The sequence below is a fragment of the Stegodyphus dumicola genome, chromosome 10, assembly GCF_044657685.1.
Source record: "Stegodyphus dumicola isolate Sdum_Otavi_A_Nest chromosome 10, ASM4465768v1".
NCBI lineage: Eukaryota > Metazoa > Arthropoda > Arachnida > Araneae > Eresidae > Stegodyphus > Stegodyphus dumicola.
In genome coordinates, this window is record NC_140777.1 from 20,363,046 (window position 1) to 20,383,072 (window position 20,027).

A 20,027-nucleotide genomic window follows, 5' to 3' on the forward strand; every position below is an offset into this window, starting at 1 on the left:
AGTATTTAAAATTATTATTGAAATTTTCAAGCATCTCTGGAAAGCTGAGTTTTCAATATAGAACTTACAGCAGGAACAATGTGTCCACCAAATTAAAGCAGAAATTTCACATAAATCTATACTATAGCTTGTTTAATAACAAAATACATTAATTTTGAGATCTATATTTAGTTACTTTAACAAGAATTTGCATACCAAACTAGTTTCTGTTGCCCTAACCCATTGGGCAATGAATTAGCTCGTGGCTTTTCAACCGCAGCAGGTAATGTTTGAGCTGGACACAACACAATAGGTTTTAGGCCAGAATAAGATGGCATATTTTGTTGAGATATTGATGTTATCCCATTTGGCAGACGAACAGAATTTGCTTGTTGGTTGTGAATAAATGCTGCTAGATTTGCCTTAACAGCTTTAGACATAGCAGGAGAGCCAGGTGCAAACTTCCCACTACCATCTGAGAAAGAAAAGAAATATGAATAAATTACAGATAATAGTTGCTAAAATATGATTTCTAATTTGTTTGCAACAAAAATGTAACACCAGTAGTAAGTGAAATTATTTACAGAGCATACGTATGCAACACATTATACAACATGTATGCATAACACATTTATACAACATATTGTAACGAATTTTTAAATAATTTTAAGGAGATGGCATGTTTTCTGTAATGTAACAGGCAATGCTCGAAAGAGACAAAGCTCTACCAGAAAAATAAGGAGGAGGAATCTAACATTTATAAGGAGAAATCTAGCACTGAGGTAAATGGCTATATCTCTAAACTGGTGAGATATAGACAAGGTGGTGATAGTTTTGTTTCTGTCGCCAAATTTGGCGAATTCTGCCGATTTTTTGGCGAAAAATCGGCAGAAATTGCCAAATTTGGTGACTATTTGGGTCCAGTCCCTATGTGACTGTAATTGGCATTGAATAACTGTAATTGATCCTTATGCATAACTATAACCATATCCAGCCCTCATACGCCTTCCAGTAATTTCAAGAAGTGGAAGACATCAGAGATTTCTTGGCAGCCAGGAAAAAAATAAGACTAGAAAGAGCATCAGTTTATCAGTTGTTTAATTTAGCATGAATTTGAAGTATTGAGAGATCTCCGTGGCAGCTTCGCATTTTTAGATGTGCTTTGCATTGCACTGAGTTTAACACTTAGTAATTTGAAGTGTAATTACTGATTGTACTCTGTGACACTGAAAAGAGCTGTATGAGTACTTTTGTTTAAGGTTCCAGAGATATGAAGTGTTTTATTTATTTATTTATTTATTTATTATTTTTTGATAAAATACATTTTATGAAGCTATCATTGGTTTCGCGTTATTCTACCCAATACAAACCCGTATGCCTGCAACAGTACGTATATAACATTTAAAGGCATTTTCTGATTCTAGGATAATAAAATGTCACAATTTAAATATATTATAAATTACAAGAAGATAAAAATAAATTCCAGTTTTTATAATACAAAATTTTAAAAATGCGCACAAAGGCTAATTTACTCATCAAAACAGTAATTCTATAACACGCAGTAACATTTGTTAAAAGGAAGACAAGTTTATTAATGACATTTCTTAAATATCATTATCTCTGGAAAATACCTTCGATACCTTTCCCAGACTAATTTTTGAATCCTCAATTTAAACAATGTGTTTGTTATAAAAATATATTATAATCTGAAAGATTTAAAGTCAGAAAAATATAAAGGGCATAAAAGGTTGCACCATAAGAGCTTGAATCATTGAATAGCTACAATATTTTTCGGTTCACTAGCACATGCTGCACATTTCCTGTGTGCAATATATGGCACTTACACAAATCTTTGAAGTGCATTAGCGTAGGCTGTACGATGGTCTCCACGGTGACTGTTAATCAAAAGAAATTAGGAATTAGTTGTAATTGGGAAGACTATCTGCTTTAATAATCTTTAGATAGCAATAAAAGTTCATAGGGGTGAAAAACATTTTCAGACATAAAATCCAGAATCATCTTAGGCTTGCATACATTGGGTGCATAGATATATGACAATAATGAATGAGTGGATGGCAATTAATAAAGAGATTCATTTGTACTCTGCACAAAATCCACTTTTAATCACCAATAATCAAATAAATAAAACAGTTTCATTTTGCAAGAAAAAAAAACGTTAAGTAAACATTTAATTGATGCTATTTCTCATCAGAGCGCACTTTACAACATATCTGTCTGCTGAGTTTGAATACATTCGCAAAATTACATGAATGCAATTACATAATTTGTTTTTCATATTGAGCTTTAATGCCCATACCAGGCATATTTCATCAGAATCTGCTTCAAATGCAGCTATCAAATAATGCTCGATGACAGACTGGTTAGTGGCACTTGAGTTGTGATTTTTCAAGTTACTCCCCATCAAAAGTAAATTTTATAGTTACCTTTTAATGGCTTGAATACAAACAGATCTTTTCTGAAAAGCCAGTTCAGATACAAGCAGATAACAGATTTTACAAACATTCATAAACATAAGGATTAAAACATAGGGATGACAAAAATTTTAGAATTTCAAGAAGCACAACGCAGCAAGAATTAGGATGGCAGAACTTTTAGAGTTTAGGAGAGGCACTGGGAAGCAAATCTAGGATCTGCACAGATTGCACAATGTGGCAAAATATTTAGTGTCAGCCCTGCTTTCCCTTCCCAGCACACACATGCACAACCAGTCAAAGGCCAAAAGTGCAATCCAGTCCAACATCAATACAATGTTATCGGTCACATTGTGAATTAACTAGCCAGCAAGTGTTTAAAGTGATATGTGAGAATCCCAATTAGTCCACAGAAAAATCCCACTTTCATCATATTTGCTTCCTTTTGTTACTATATTCTCCATTTCTAGACTGGAATGGGTCAGATTTTTTTTTAATTACTTTATTTTATATAACTTTTGGAATGATGGTCTGGATACTAGATCATTCCAGATATTGGAAATCCGTATATTGAACTTTGTACTGTTGTGGTTAGTGCTCCTGGCTGCTGTATTTTTCACTGGGTTCAAATCATGGAGAAAGCATGAATGTTTGTAAATGTATAATGACATGGAGGCTCTCAAAATACACAGCAAGCCAAAAGGTCTCTTCAGTGGTAAGGAAAGAGGGGTGGGAGTTCCTCAGATATGTCCGATGGGGTGTTCTCCATCAAAACTGAGGTGCAGCTGGGCAAAGTCACTGTGGCTATAGAGTGGTTGAGGCCCATGTCAATGACATATGCAGTCTTGCACTTCTTGCCATAATAAAATTTGTGGACATGTTCTGATAAGGTCAGACACAAGTGAGGTAAATTATTACACAACTGAATTTCATTAAAAATTCAGACTGAATATACTGAATTCATTAAAAATATAAATATCTCGCATACTGAATTTCATTACCTCATTATGCCTCACATACCGCATTTCATTTAAAAAAAAATCTGTTCAATTTTGGTGCTAACAATCTGTATGGGAAGGAAAAAAAACAGCAATGAAATACCTTTAAAAAGTTATACCATTATATACACCATCTGGAACTATGTATAAAAACAGAAATAATTGCAATTTTCTCTCACATTAGCATTTCTGTATTCCAAAATGAATACAATTTATTAATCATACTAGTAGTATGTACAAAACAGTATGGACATCTATCACAAAGAGAATAAGAATTTTGACCACATTTCAGCTCTTACGGGAAAGATCAGACACACATATACACAGAATTAAAAAGAAAAAAAAAAAAAAAATATCAGATATTGCAGCTTATATTTTTAATATATTCTATTAATAAATTTACTTTAACTAACACATTTTTTACAGTAAATTTTATTATGATTTAGATTCACTTACTGCTTTGTTGTTGTAGTTGCTGCAGCAGCTGTTGCTGTTGGATTTTCTGCTGCAAATGTTGATGCAGTTTTTGCAAAGCTATAGTGTCTACAGATGAAGCATAAGGTAAAGTTGTAGCCACAGAAGAAGTTGATGCAAGATTGGAAGGAGGAGCTGGAGCAATAGGAACAGGTTGTGATGCCCGCAGAACCTGCTGCTGGGCTTGCTGTTGTGCCTGTTGTTGTTGTTGAAGCCACTGTTGTTGCTGCAACTGCATCTGAGACCTAAACATCCATTTAAAAGTTGCATTACACAAATATATCCATTCAAGAAACAGTGGAACATGAGATGAAATTACATATATGCCCACAAAAATTTTCATGTGGACTTTATTTTTGCAACTATTGATAACAGAAGTATATTTTCAGTTTATTAAAGATTTTTTTTTTTTTAAAAAGAGGGGGAAGAAATTATGTATATATTCATGGTTTGGCATTTTTAAATTTAAAAAAAAAATGAAATTTAACTTTTTGTGTGGTCTTCCAATCCTTATAGTTATATTTAGTAAATGTTTATATTTGTTCTAAAAAATAAAACAAAAAGTTTGAATTTGCATCATAAAAACTGATGGTCCAAAATTTGGAGAATTTGTTGGCTTTTCTTTATCTTTTTTGATTCTCTTGAGGGGTCATTCAAAAAATAAATTAGAATAATTTGAGAATTTTTTTTTTCCTTTGTAATGTCATTCAATAATATTCTTTCACATTTTATTACCGTTTAATATTCTTCAGTTTACTATTTTGTAACATTTGGTATGCTGAAAAAATTTTCACTTTTTAAATACTCAAAATATGTTACTAATATACATAAACAATTTGTTTACTAATATTCACAAACAATTTGTTACTTTAAGATCATAAGATCTAACATACTAATCATTTAGATCACAACATTATCATTCAAGATAAGATCATAACATACTAGTCATTTAAAGAAAAATGAACTAGAATTATAAAGTTATGCAAATAGTGTTATGAACTGGCTATGTACCAATACTGAGGAACAGTTAGCTGCTGTTCCTCAGAACATGAACTCAATAAGATTCTGTGAATAAGATCACCTTTTTGAAAAAATTTGCACTGAGCACATCTTTTCATGAGAGTCCGCTTATCAGCCATTTAATCTATTATCATCATTTGTGTGCTTGTCATTTAATATATTAGCATCAGAAATCTAAAGTGATATTTCACTTTCAGATGCATATAAAATTAAATATTTCATTTTTCGATTTGTGCAAGACGCCTAAATATAATTTAAAATTAAATATCTCAGTTAACTTTTGTCATATAGGAGTTAAATGTCTTACTTTTATACTTTAGAATGAATATAAACACTTACTAAATACAACTATAAAAACTAGAGGACTATAAAAAAGATTAGATTTTGTAATTTTATAAAATTGATTTTTTTAATTTAAAAAGGCAATAAACATGAGAATTTTCCTTAATGAAAGCATTTCTGTCAATAGAAGTATATGTCTATGAGAAATGATTGTGAAAATAAAGATATTCTGATATTTTGTTCTGTATTCCTTTATTACTTTAAAATTTATTTTAATCAAAATTCTGTTCCATTAAAATAAATTTTAAAATAATAAAGGCATTAAGCAAGTATATAAGAAATTAAAAAAAGAGGAAAAAAATAACCTTTGCAATTCTCGTTGTAACTCCTCAATTTTCTTCTGTTGCATTTTCACAATATTTTCATTTATAGTGCTGGCATTATCTGAACAATCCATTGCCTCTGAATTTGAATTAAGTTCAATATCCATTGGAGCAGCAGAAGATGGTCGAGAGGTTACTATCTGTCCTTGCACAGGCATAGTATTATATACCATTAATGCTGCATCTTCTCCCATTGTAAGCTGAGATGCTGCATTATTTAGTGGAGCTTCAACAGTAACAACAGAAGTGACAGCTTCTTGCGGTGCAATAAGTGTGGGAAGGGTATCGAGAATTATCCCGCTCACACTAATAGGAACTGTAGTTGTTTCAACATTAGCACATTTTTCAGGAATTGATTTATTGCCACTGTTTGACTCTAAATGATTTTTTAAACGTTCAATTAACTGAGGTTTTGAACCAGATACAGGGAGGTTTCTCCTCTTCAACTCAGCTTTCAGATCATTCACTAAAATAAAATATTGCAGAAATTATTAAGCATGAATGAAATTGAAAACTGCACAGAATACACATTAATCACTTAATAAATCGAACCAAATAAATTCAAGTATACAAAAAGTTTTAATAATGCAATGAGTGTACACACATTTTTTAGACGATTTTGCTTTGCTATAAAAGAAATAGTCATCTTGAAATTTTTTTTAATTGTAACTACATTTTTGAAAGTATAAATTATCGTCTGCTATTTGACAGTTTTGTTTCCATGCAAAATGGCATTTTTAAAGGAGCAATGGATGGCAATGGCACTTTTAAAGAAGGTAAGTTTGTGCTCTTTCTGGGAAAAATACTTTTTATCTAGTTATTTAAAAGCCGTGGAAAGAAAGGAAAAAATGAAAAAGTTTGGGTTCAAATGGAAACATTGTCCTAAATATGTGCCCAAGGAAAAAACAGAATGTTGCAAAGATAACATCTTTAATGTCAAAAAAGAAAAAAAAAAAAAAAAGTTAAGTTAAAGGATAGTTGCAAAATTAATAAAATGTTCAGTGTCAAGTATAAACAAAGTGATTAATGCTGATTTGAATCTTAAAAAGGTGAAAAAACAAATATCGTACTGCTAAAAACACAGAATTCTTTATGAGGAACATTTATGTGAACAAAAATGAAAAAGTGTTGTCACAACAGATAAATCTTGGGTGTATTTAAATGACTGCAATAATAAGAGCTCCATTACTAATCATCAAAGAGAAGGGAAAAAAAACTTACAAACATGGTTCAAAGAATCTAAAGAAAGTTTTTCAAAGGGGTATATGATTGTAGCTGGTTTTTTGCGTATAGTGGCAAATTAAGAATAACGAGTGTGAATAAAAATGTTAAGATCAACTTCACATATTATCAGGAATATATTTTATAGCCAGTTTACAAATACAAAATACATTCTCTTTACTCACAGTCCCATTAATCAGTAGAATTGCATCAAGACAAAGCAAGGAACCACACGTCAAAATGCACTGTTAATTTCCCAGGAAAAATAAGAAACAGATATCAAGGCCATAACCCTTCACTCATATCCCTACTAAATCTCCTGATGTATCTCCCATGGATTTCTGCAATTTTGGACTTTTAAAAACTGGATTGTCCAAACATCAACCTAAAGCCTTCCTTGGATTTTGGAAAGCTATCCAAGAGGAATGGGATAAAATACCTCTTCTGATATTACAAAAGAATTTATTGCCTAGGAAATGCAAGATAGTGAAATGCAAGGGTTACCAAATAGATCATTCAAAGCACAAAAGTTTTAGGTAAAATATTTCACAGCCTCTGTATACCTGATATGAGGCTAAGAGCATAACCCTTTGGAAGTGATCAATAGAGTTTGACATTCGCTTCAGACCCATCATAATTACAGCTAAATGTTATGTAGTAAAAAATTCTGTAGTATACAGTATATGTTATGAAGTAAAAAAATACAAAACTATTGACAGATCTATAACTGACCACCTTAAAGCACTGAACTCAATACAAAGTACGCCTCTGAATAAGTCTCTAATCACACTTTCAAAAAACAAACTGTGCTAATGACTAAGAAGGCACAAGAAAACCAGTTATGGAAAACTCTACTGGCAAGAAAGAAAATTTTGGCAAAGGTTTTTAAAACTAATGATTTTGAGGCTGACACACAGACTCCTCTTTTTCAGGTGAAAAAAAAAAAAAAAAAAAGGAGTGATGCTCATTTCTATACTGAAAATAATGAGTGGAATTAAAGTAAACATGAAGACACCACCATCTACTGGGCAAAGCAATGAAAAAAAGGTGAAGAACTGAGATATAAAAAATTTTGAAAGCATTAGAAAGGATTAGACTGTAACCAGGGGCGAAGCTAGAGATTCAGCACCCAGGAACAACTGAAGAATTTGCGCCTCTTTTTGTGTGTCAAGAATGGAAAACATTTCATTAAAAATTTCGTAAGATAAATTTGGCGCCCCTTGGATGCTGCGCCCAGGGACAGATGTCCCCCCTTGCCCCACCCTAGCTATGCCACTAATTGTGACATTGATGTTACAAATTATAAGGAAGATAACTTTTTGTGAACGTGAAAAGCTGTGCTTGGAAATTCATTTCACCACATGGAGAACCATTATGGATAATTTCTGGTGAACTAAATGCCAAACTTGTGATCAAACATCCAACTATGATAATATATTGAAGACTTGTTTATTTTTATCAATTTTGTCAAATAAACAAATTCCCGACAAATGTAGATATTTGACTTCCGAGTCTTTATGCAACACAAATATCACAAATAAATAACAAATTTATCAATAGGAAGAAAGAAATTTATCACAAGGAAGAAAATATTATGCATAGTCTTTAGTGTACTCTTCATTAGGTTTTTCAACTTGTAGAGTTATAGCATCTGTACAGTTATCTATAGATAGCTTCATTTAAAGACTTTCATTCTTACAAAATGTTAAATTACATTTATATACACACATATAGTATATATATATATATATATATATATATAATTTATTTCCTAAACAGTATTGATTAATTGATTATATTATCTCCTAAGTTTAATTAAAGTAGAATTATTTTAAAAGTGTGCATCCATACTGGTAAGTTATATTTTGAAAGATGTTTTGAAGTAATTTGAAAGCAAAATGTTAATAATGTTTTAACGGGGACTGGAGTTAAATCATCACGAGGAATAATATTACAATTGTAAAAGTAAAAATTAAAACATGTAATTATTGTCATTGATCGGAAATTAGTTGACTTTTCAAGGGGAACAAACCAACTCCCGTTCAATGATCAATAATTGATAAAAATACGTAAATATGAAAGTGTTTCGTCTTTACTCGAGTTATAAGTTAAAGCCAAACCGGCAATTCTAGTCAGGCCAAATATTTCCGCGAATAGTTGTTACTCAAAGAACTGATTCTCATGAAGCATTTTAGTCAATTCAATTTGGAGTAAAAATCAATTACTGTAGAGAAATCTTGTAAAACTCGAGTAATCGTCCCCGACACTATCATCTTTATGTATTTGAGTACTATATTATTTGTAGAAATTAAACATTGGAAATTGTCATTATGAAATCGAAATCAAAGTAAAGTTGAAATAAACATAGAAGATTATAAAAAAGATAAATAATGCAAACTTTGCAAAAACAAATCAAAGAGAACATAAAAATAATATAAAAATAATATAAAAATAAAATAGAAAATAATATAAATAAGATCAGTGAATGTACATGAAGATATAAAGGCCAGAAAGGTATTAAGTAACTTACATTCTTTCTAGTGGGGGAGTTGGCAGTGTGTTCTCTTCGTGTCTGACTCAGAAGTGTAGGGTGTCCGAAAATTCTTAGCGGCAGTAGGGGCTTTGAATTATATCAGTCGGTAAGACTTGGTTGAAGAAATTTATGGTAGTGGGTGGGACTTTGAATTCTTGAGGGATGTATTTTGTGGAGTTCTTATCTGAGAGAGACCGTCTGTTAAGATTTTTTTAAAAATACTAGTGAATGGAAATTAATTAATTTCTGGCTAATTGTCGTGTCGCAATGATTAAGAATTTAAGAAAGGAAAAAGGCATTTTCGCTATCCAAGAGCTAGTAGACAGTCTAAAGGCAGGAAATAGGCTCATTTTTTTAGTAACAGTATATGTCTGAAGACAATTAGCTTTTTACAATATATACAATTGAGTAATTACACTATATACAAATCTTTCAACTGACAGTCATCCAACTTATACCGCCTTCTCAGGTTTAGGAATAAATTATCATATCCCTATCAGTTAAATGATTTAGAGTGAGTATTTAACGCCTGCTCTTTTAAGGCAATGGTTGATAAATTGAAAGGGAATTAGATTATTTTTGAGAATTTTGATAAGGATCAAAATTTCGCGTTGTAAATCTATTGTATCTGTGCATATAGTTTTAATTCGTTGTATTTGATTAATTATAGTATTGTTAATTACTTTTTTGGATATGTTGGAGTTCCAATTTATTAATTTGTTAGTATTGAAATTGAAGTTTCTTGTTTTGTCAAAAAGTAAAATTTTTTTGTAGTTAATGATTTGAAGATCTAGAAAGTCTATGCTATTTTGTGAATTATTAGTTTTATTAAGTTTAAGACAATTCGGATAAATGTCGGAGTTTTCAATTTTACCAAAATTATTAATTGTAATAAGGTCATCAATAAATCTGTAGGTGTGTTTGTAGTAATTTAACTCTTGTGGTTGTAGATTTTTTTGGAAGTTAAATTCTTTGACAAATAAAAAGATATTACAGATCGAGGTGCTGGAATGTAAGCCCATTGGCAATCCTCTGACTTGTTTAAAAAGTTGATTTTGAAACTTGATGTAGTTATGAAAAAGTGTGCATTTTAGGTAGGTTTTCCATTTGTCAAGAGTCATGATATTGAGTATATTAGGGAAAAGTTTTGGTAGATCAAGTAGACTGGTATAGATTTCTTCTAGAGGAAGTGAGGTATATAAGTTTTCAAAATCATAGCAGTTAATGTTTTGGATGTTAATGGTATGAATGGTATTAATGACAGGAGTGTTATTATGAATGATCCAGCAATAGTTATGATTAGTGTTACAATCATTGAAAATAAATTTACAGATTTTATTAAGTTGAATTGAAAAATAATAGTCTATATTTTTCTTGTAATTATTAGTTCCATTAGCTATAAATCTAAATTTTAATGGTGTTTTATGGAATTTGGGAATCGCATAAAGATTAGTAAATCTGTTGTAGTTTGCATTGAAAGTAATATTGAGTTTCTTATGAAAAGTTTTAATCCTGTTTATTATAGATGTTTCTGTAAGGTTGGCTGATTGATAAGTAGTTGCGTTGAGAAGTTCTTTATGAATAATCTCAGTGTAGAATTGTTTTCATATAATACTAAAGTTATTAGTTGCTTTATCTATTTTTGTAATAGTAAAAAGCTGTTTTAATTTACTAATATCAGATGTAAGTTGCGACCAGTTCAGTGTACTTTTAAATTTGAGGTGACTGATTTCTGTGGATATGCGTTGAAGAATTTTAGCTTTCCATTTTAAGAAGGTATCTATGGGAAAATTCAGTTGATAGCTTGCTTTAACTATAAATTCGTTGATGTTGTTTTCGAAAGTCTTGTAACAGTAATTTGTAGTCATGTTTCTGACTGGTCTAAATTTTGTACCATAACTCATTAGTGTTTTTAGTTGATGGTTTTGTATGATATTCAGGTTGCCAGTAATTATGTGCTGGTGATGAGAATCTACGTAATTGCTGTAAATTGGTGTCTTACAATGTCATTCTGCAGTTTCATCTATTTCATGGTGGTTAGTAAGCAAGTTGCTTAAGGTCCTTTGATATTTAAATGCAATCATTGGTATAGTGTCAACTGCGGGGAAGTAATCTTTACAATCTCTGATGATTCTTGAGAAATGAATATTGTCAAACTGCGGATGCAGAAAATTGACTTTAAAATAAATTTTGCGTTGAGTGAGACTATTAGAGAGTCTGAAAAGACTAAAATCAAGAATCATGTCTTTAATGATTTGTATGTCGTCGTAGCTTTCTTGAATGAATTTTTTTAGTTTGATAAGGAATTTATTAGTACAGGAATGTAACCAGTTGAGAAGTTTCTTGGGAAAACAGTCTGAGTCAAAAAAACATTTCAATTGTTTTTTCAATGCAAGTGTATCCAAAGTGGATAAAAATCTCGCATTATTTTTTATTTTGCTTCCTCTTTTTCCTCTCTGCGTTTTGATGCTGTAGAGTTTAAATTGGCTGAAAATAGACTTCTTAGAAGTATCTCTATGACTATGTATATAAGTGTTAAGTCCATATGGATAAAGTGAACGTTGTTTTAGTATATAGAGAGATTCCTGAAAAATTCGTGTTTTGTGATTGGGTATTATATACATACATACATAAATTTACTTTATAATCTTAAAAAATTCAATAACATAGCATATTTAATAATTCAGCATTATCAAATTAGCGAACCTGACAGATTATTAAACTTCTATACTTAACAAACAGAAACAAAAGTAAAGTACAATTTATTTCACACGAGCTTTTTGCCATTTGAATTTAAATATAGTTAAAGCTTTGGCCAAAATTTCCAAAAATATGATAGGATTTTAATTTGTTGTTACCCCTTTTCAGAATCTGTTTAAGTAAGCTTATAAAACTTAAAAAGACTGATGATGCTTCTGTTAGAAAATATTATTATAGCAGGGCTTTAAATTAATCTAATTAATTAAAAGTAAACAGTTTTCATATAAACAAAATTCATCTCAAGATCTACCTAAAATCAAAAGCAGGAATATAGCTGAATATGATGCAGCAGGTAATGTTTAAGTGCAAATCATATATAATACATTTATTGTTAATAATTCACTGCTGCAAGTTATAAACGACAAATTATTAATCTATCACAAACTTGCAAATTATAAAAAATATCTATTCCATAACCACATACTTAAATAATACAGTTATGTTAGATTACAATACAAATACAGAAATGACCTACAGAAATATACATATATAAACTATGAAATAAACAAGGAACATAAATGGCTTAATAATTCATGTACATAAACATTTTTCTCATTTTTATCATCGTTACCTTTTAAATCTTCAAACTTGGAAATGTTATTTTGGGATGGTGAGTGTGGCATTTCCTGACACTGGTCCATAGAAGAATTTTGTCCAGTATTCACTGATTTTGTTTGGTCCCCACCAGAAGGTTGCTATAAAGGAGAAAAAGCACATTTTCAATATTTTATGAGAGTTTAAGGTATTTACGGCAGTTCTGACTATTTTTTTCTGCTGCTGATTTAATTAGTTCACATTTAAAGGCAAATTAATTCTTGTTTTACAGAATTAGGTTTAGTTACAAAAAATATTCATGTTCTTTTATTGTAACCATTCAAATGCTAATCATAAATAAAAACAATATTGTAATCCTGATTCACATGCTAAACTATTATGAAAATGCAATAAGATGGAGATTTATTTAGCAAACAACTCATCTGCTTCAGCAACCAGAATCTAAATGAAGTCTTTTCTCACATTACCAGTGTGATTTAATTTCCAAGATGTCAGTTCTTAGAAATCAAATCTGATAAAAAAAAAAATGGTTCTCTCTTAAAAGATTAAATTAAAACTTAGAACAGAATTAAATCTATCATAACTTCTTTTTTTTTTTTTTTGTGCATATAATGAGATATTTTAAAAATTAAAAAAGTTAAGATATTTTTTAATAATTGCTACTCTGCTAAATATGAAATTTTACAGGTACAACTATCCATATTCAACCTATGGCTCTCTGAGTGCATGTGACCCTGGCGAGCTTACATATGTGATTCAATAAAAAATTTATTTACATTTTTTACAAACAAAGATTGGGGGATCCCGTATATGGCAGGAAAATTTTAAACTTCTTAAATGCACATTAAAATTCAAGTTTTACATGTCTTGTTAATTTTGTGACAGCAATGGTAACAGTTATTAAAATACCAGCCCCTCTCAAAAACTTTATCATGGATACACTATCATATATGCACAACCCAAGTTAATTTCTACAACTTAAAAACTACAAGATTTACTCAATACACATGCACAAACTGTGTGTACATGTATTCTGCAAACTGCAATTGCATGCATACATGCATTTAGTTACAGTTATAGCCATGCATACTAGTTTTGATTTATTATTTTAATTTCAGGCACATATTTATTAAAATTTTATTATAGACAATTGGAACAAAACAAAAAAATATCTGATGTAAACAAATTATTTCAAGACAAGCAGGAATACAAATATTTTATTGTAAAAAATGAACAAGATTCAAGAGCTTGTTAAGTTTTGTCATGAAAGTGAACAACATATAACATTGATCCTTATTATATTATGAATCAGAAACCACTTACAGAGGGAAAAATTAACTTGAAAAAAAAAAGTCCTAAAAACAATAGAATAAAATATCAGTGCGAATTTCAGAAGCTATAGCAGTGACAAGAGCATTATAAAATTTGTTCCATAATTGACAAACTTATGAAACCATTTACTACTGCAGAAACACGGAGAAAAATTCTTACAAACCAATGGAGATGTAAGAATTGTGAAAGAATGCTTCATCAACACTTCAAATGTACTATTTTATGAATTTAGTAATGAAAATCAAATAACTCTTCAAATTAAAAATATGAAGCTCTCAGATTCTGTCTGCATTAAAACACATAAAACGTACAGCAAAACTTCAAATGTACTATTTTATGAATTTAGTAATGAAAATCAAATAACTCTTCAAATTAAAAATATGAAGCTCTCAGATTCTGTCTGCATTAAAACACATAAAACGTACAGCAAACACTTTTTCTATCACGTCATAAAAGACTGAAAAGAATTTTGAAAGTTGTACATATTTTAGCTTAGCCTTTCTTCTAGGTGATATATCAGCAGTATCATGGTGTTCAAATAAAATAAATAAAAATTATTGTAATACAATAAATTTATTGAATTTTATCCATTCATCAGAAGGTGCACTATAAAAAATTAAAAAACTTATTGGAAAAATGTAACATTTACAGTTAATTAAGTTAACATTTACAGTTAAGTTCTTTTGCAAACCTCAGTGTGATGGTAAGGAAAAGTTCTGAGTTAGTCTTTTTTCTTTATGCCAAGAATTAGTTTTATTTTTACAAGAAAACAATAAAGTCTATAGCAAAATTATAAATAATGGGTGATAGTATCTCTTTAACTTTTCTAGGCAACATCACATAACTATGTTACATTCTCAAGCTTAATTTAAGGGTGAAAATAAGATTATTTCACAAATAGCCAACAAAGCATTTGCTTCTTAAGAGAAACTAAGTATTTATTACGAGGAAATATAGAAGCAAACACTGCATAATTTTCCAACTACATAGAAAGCTATATGAGATGATATTCAAATATCTCCATATAATGCTTTTAAGTTATTTAGCCCCCTTATACAAGGAATTTAAGGGCAGATTTCAAGATTTACAAAATAGTAAGAATTATCTGTTGCTTACAAAAATTCTCTGAAAAGTAGAAAAGTAGTTACTACAGAACTAGCTGCACTGAAATACAATTATGGAACATAATTTGACAAACTCATTGAGCTTTAAATCAATATACACTTGGAGATTATTTTAAAGAAAAAGAGAGACAGAAGGAGAAGCACGGTGAATTTTGAAAGTTATTGCACCAAAAATTACAAGAATGTACAAAAGTGGCACAAAGTTGCTCCTGTTTTTCAAATCAACAGATCTTTGTGAATCATCTTATTCTAAAACGAAATATGTGATGAGCTTACATAGAAATCAACTCACTGATTCTCACCTTGATGACACATTAAGAGTAGCATGGAGCAATTATAAACCTTATTTGTCAAAAATAATAATGTTTTGTTCCTGTGACAAAAATCACAAATTTTAAATAAACATTTGGATACATTAAAGTTATATTATTATTTTATAGTGTGGCCATGTAATAAAAGCAAGTATATATGTATGCTACCTGAAAGAATAATAATAAAAAAATAAGTATGGAAGGAAATAATATCTCATAAATGAGAAAAATTTTAAGAAATTCCTTACTGTTAGTTAACTTCACAAAGCTTAAGATACTTTTTTTCTGCATATGATTACAATTATAACAGCCTTCCTCTTATAACAGCCTTCTTTTGAAGGCATATACTAAATTATAATTATCTGTTTTTTCTACTCTTAACAGAGATTAATTTAAAATGGATATTGCAAATATTTTGCATAAATATTGAAGGTAACACTTTTTATTTAATTTTGCTTTATTCTCCTCTTTTTAAGTACTTGAATTACCTGCATATTTTTATCACACACTAAATTATAAGAAAAGTACTAATAAATATTCCCATATGACGAAAAGAAGAAAATAAGCAATTACTTAATAATCAAGTGTTCTACAAACATAATCATATTGACTTTCCTAAAAACATCTGATGAATTTGATTTTTTTGAAATAAAATATTGCATTAATAATGAGTTTCAAAACTAATTTCATAGCAAATATTTTCACAACTGATAATTATGATTCCATGAATGAGTTTCTTACTTTTCAAAAAAAATTACAGAAAATATTATTTAAACAGATCTTACATGCGTAACAGGAAGAATCATTTGAGGATATTTTTGCTGCCATTCCAACTGCCACTGCAAGAATAGTTGCTGCTGCTGAAGTAAAAGTTCGTAAGATGTTTCAGTTTTGGTTGGTGAAGTTTGGTTTTTTTGTGCACTTGGTGGACCCTAAAAAACATATAAAGTATTTACATACACAGTACATTATATTTGCATAAACTAATCATTACAGTTGAAATGATTTAAATCTATGAAAAAATATGTGCAGTTTTCTACTTGTATTATCAAACAATGTAAATGACATGAAGGCTCTTAATTTCTAATATAATTCAATAAAATCAATTCGTTTTTTAAAGCCAGATTAGCAAAAAAATGAATTTAAAAATACAATTATTTTAAATCAAAGTAAGTCTTTTCAGTTGAAATTAAAATTTACTAATAACAATTGTTACATTAAGAAGAGAAATGAAATATGCAAAAAAGCCCACAAAGCATTTGCTTCTCAAGGGAAAATAAGTATTTATTATGAGAAAATACAGAAGCAAACACTACATAATTTTCCAACTACACAGAAAGCTATACAAGATAATATTCAAATATCTCCAGAAAACTATATAATGCTTCCAAGTTATTTAGCCCCCTTATACAAGGAATTTAAGAGCAGATTTTGAGATTTACAAAATATTAAGAATTGTCGGTTGCTTACGGAAATTCTCTGAAAAGCAGAAAAGCAGTTCTGTAGTAACTGCTTTTCTGACATGAGTGCTTTATTCACAATAAACAAATTGTACTATACAAATATTGCTTATTCAGCTATGTTATCAAACTCACAGCTGTAGAATATACTAATTTAATTGCTATTTACAATCTGGGTTGGATAACTATACAATGGAGAACAAAAAACTGCATCACATGTGAAAAAGGAGAAAATAGTGCAAATAATATGTTTCATGCATATGTTTTATTTAAAGATCACATTGCTACAATAAAATAAAGTTATATGATTAAGCTTAATCAAGTTTTATTAGGATTAATGAATTATTTACAATTAACTACTCAAAAAAGTAAAAAATGCAGAAAGAAAGTGATGAGTTACCCCATTTGCTGCATCTATTTATAGATAAAAATTGGATGACACAACACTTAGGATGTACACTGTATGATGCAAGATAAATGTAGCTTACATATCTTACTTTGCAGCAACCAAGATAATTTTGCTTGAACAAAATAATGCATCAACTTTACAAAATGTTTATTCTTTTAGATGATGCAGTTTCTTTGCCCATCATTGTATATTTCAATTTTGCTATTTGTACAGTTAAAATGCTAGTTCACCCCATTTATATGAACAAATACTGCTTCCATATTTACTGTTCTCAGGAAATATCACTATACATAATCATAAAGCACTCATGTCATAATTTGCAAATTTAAATTAAGTTCCATAAATTTGATATATACCATCAAAACTACTCCTTTATGAGTATTTTAATCAACATGTCATTTTTTCAATTATTTAAAAAGGCTTTTATTTCAAATAAATTAACTAATTCAATGAAATATGTCAATTACAATAGTACTATTTGTGCACATTGGTTTGTTATTAAAATGAATTCACAATTTCTTTGTCTTGAATTTAAGAACTGAAAAACAGAATCTGTTATATTTTAATGATGATAAAAGAAAGATAACCTTAAAATGATCAAGATTTCGTTTAACATGCAGCATTCAATTTAATGTGAATGGTAATATTAAGTTTTGAAATAAGATTAAGACAAATCATTGCTGTTTTATGAAGCATAATCAACAGAATGGGAGATTTTTGCCCATCAAGCAATAAAAAAATCTTGCTACAAGCTGGTATTTATGCACAGAAGATTAATGCAGTCCAATCATTAAATATGAAGTTAATATCAATGAAGGCCCATGTGAAGATGAAAAACTTACTTAAATTTTCATAGAATGATGTCAGGTAAATTATTTTTTTTTTTTCACTACAAACTTTTCTGCCCTAAATCAACTGAAGTGGCTATTTTTCTTTTCATTTTTTATAGTTTGAAGTTTTACCTTATGCATATTAAAATTTGTTCTCAGAATAAAATATATATATATAATCAACCACATCTTTGACGGGTATCATAGATTTTCCAACTGCTAGCTGGATGTACTAACTACTAGCCAACAGCAGTATGCTTGTTGGAAATGTCATAATTCTTTATTGTATTAAGTAGTTAAGCCCTTCTAGGCCAGTAAGGCTTTAAAGTCATCATGTCACAAACGAATAATCATCATCACATGTGAACTTTCATGTTCAAGATTTTTTTTTAACACAAAAATGATCAAGATTACCCAAGGTTTAACTGTTAATTTCTATACCAAAAGTTTAGTTTTCCTCATTAAAATATTTAATTATCCACATGAACTGCCTCTCCTTAACCACACCCCTCCTTCCCCAAAATGAATGGGGACTGCTGTTACTCTTGAATTTGATTTTGAGATTATTTCAAGAAAATATGAAATCCTTTCTGTCTGCCATTAGCAAAATTTAATGCATTATGTTTTCTATGGTTAATGTAACAATATGTTTTATATCTTGTTGGATTATCTAAACTGAGATAAATATTAAAAGATTCTGCAGTTGTGATACAGAATAAGTAACTTCGAAAAGGTAGACCATGTGAAAAAAATAAAACATACCTTATATTCATGAAATTTTATAGTCCGGGTTTTGGGTTGCGCTTTTGGCTTTGATTTCTTTCTACTTCGCACAGTTGTTACATTCTCCTTGTGTGTGGTTTCAGGCTGACCAACACTACCAGATTGACTAGATGCAGGTGAGGGCAATGAGCTGGGTGGTGTAGTTGTAGCAATTCTTAACTCACCAGTACTATTAGTAGGAGAGTCTTGGTTTTGATATGGGGATAAAACCATTGAGTCAACAGATGGCATGCTAGATAACAATATAAATCGTTAACTATATATTTTTTTTAATCCAGCCACATACATAATATTATACACATTCTTTTAAAAGAATTCGAAAGAAAAATGCCACTGCACATATGTTTATATTATAATATATATATCAAGAATTCTACTTTTATATTCAATACTGCAAAAATGAGATCATCAGCAAATAGATTACTGAAAAAATAGTTATTTTAGTAAGAATTTTATATAATTATTTAACATGTAATAAAAGAAGAATTAATATATTTCATGCTTTTGAGTGCATTGCCATTGCTACACTCTTTAAAATCTTGATGCCTCTACTGTTCTACTATGTAAGTTTTAAAATGAAATAATTCAGGATGGAGGAAACAAAATACATCAGGTCATATGGATATTTGTACACTTTCCACTGACTAGGAAAGCTGGCAAAGATTCCTCCAAACTTACATCAATCATTCCAGGATTAATGACAGGATTGACAGATCCTCTTCATCAAGTCAGATAATCAAAAGGTACAAACTATAACTAAATCTGAATGCAGCTACAAATGTAATTTTGTTGTTTTCCAACTGTATTCCTTGTTGAATGGGTATTTGTTTTTCGCGTGTTTCACAATACATTGTTAGGTTTATCCATTTTTATACATATTCCCATATAAATCCCATCAACGCATACTTCCTTTGATGTCAAAATCTTCCAACTTTAAAAATTCTCTACTACATACTGTTCGATATAATGTAGCTCATAGATTTATATCACTTTTTTTAAAGTATGACAGAAAAGGAGGTAAACAACAGTTAACCTGCATCCTTCTTTACAAAAACTAAACTACTTAAGATTTCTAAGGTTACTTAAAACCAAGGCAAAGAACTTATGAGTGTGTTGTGTTGCTCATTCATTATTACATTGT

At 29.7% G+C, this 20,027-nt stretch overlaps 1 protein-coding gene across 1 annotated transcript in view; it reads right to left on the reverse strand.

Moving 5' to 3' along the window:
• Positions 1-20,027, reverse strand: part of LOC118202069 (uncharacterized) — a 158,480-nt gene that overhangs the window by 9,176 nt on the left and 129,277 nt on the right. The window contains exons 8-13 of the mRNA XM_085824711.1: positions 18,866-19,118; positions 16,190-16,336; positions 12,654-12,777; positions 5,551-6,034; positions 3,866-4,128; positions 196-454 (exon numbers count right to left, since the gene is read on the reverse strand). Coding sequence (XP_085680837.1) covers positions 196-454; positions 3,866-4,128; positions 5,551-6,034; positions 12,654-12,777; positions 16,190-16,336; positions 18,866-19,118 — 1,530 coding nt within the window. The remainder of the gene's footprint in view (positions 1-195; positions 455-3,865; positions 4,129-5,550; positions 6,035-12,653; positions 12,778-16,189; positions 16,337-18,865; positions 19,119-20,027) is intronic.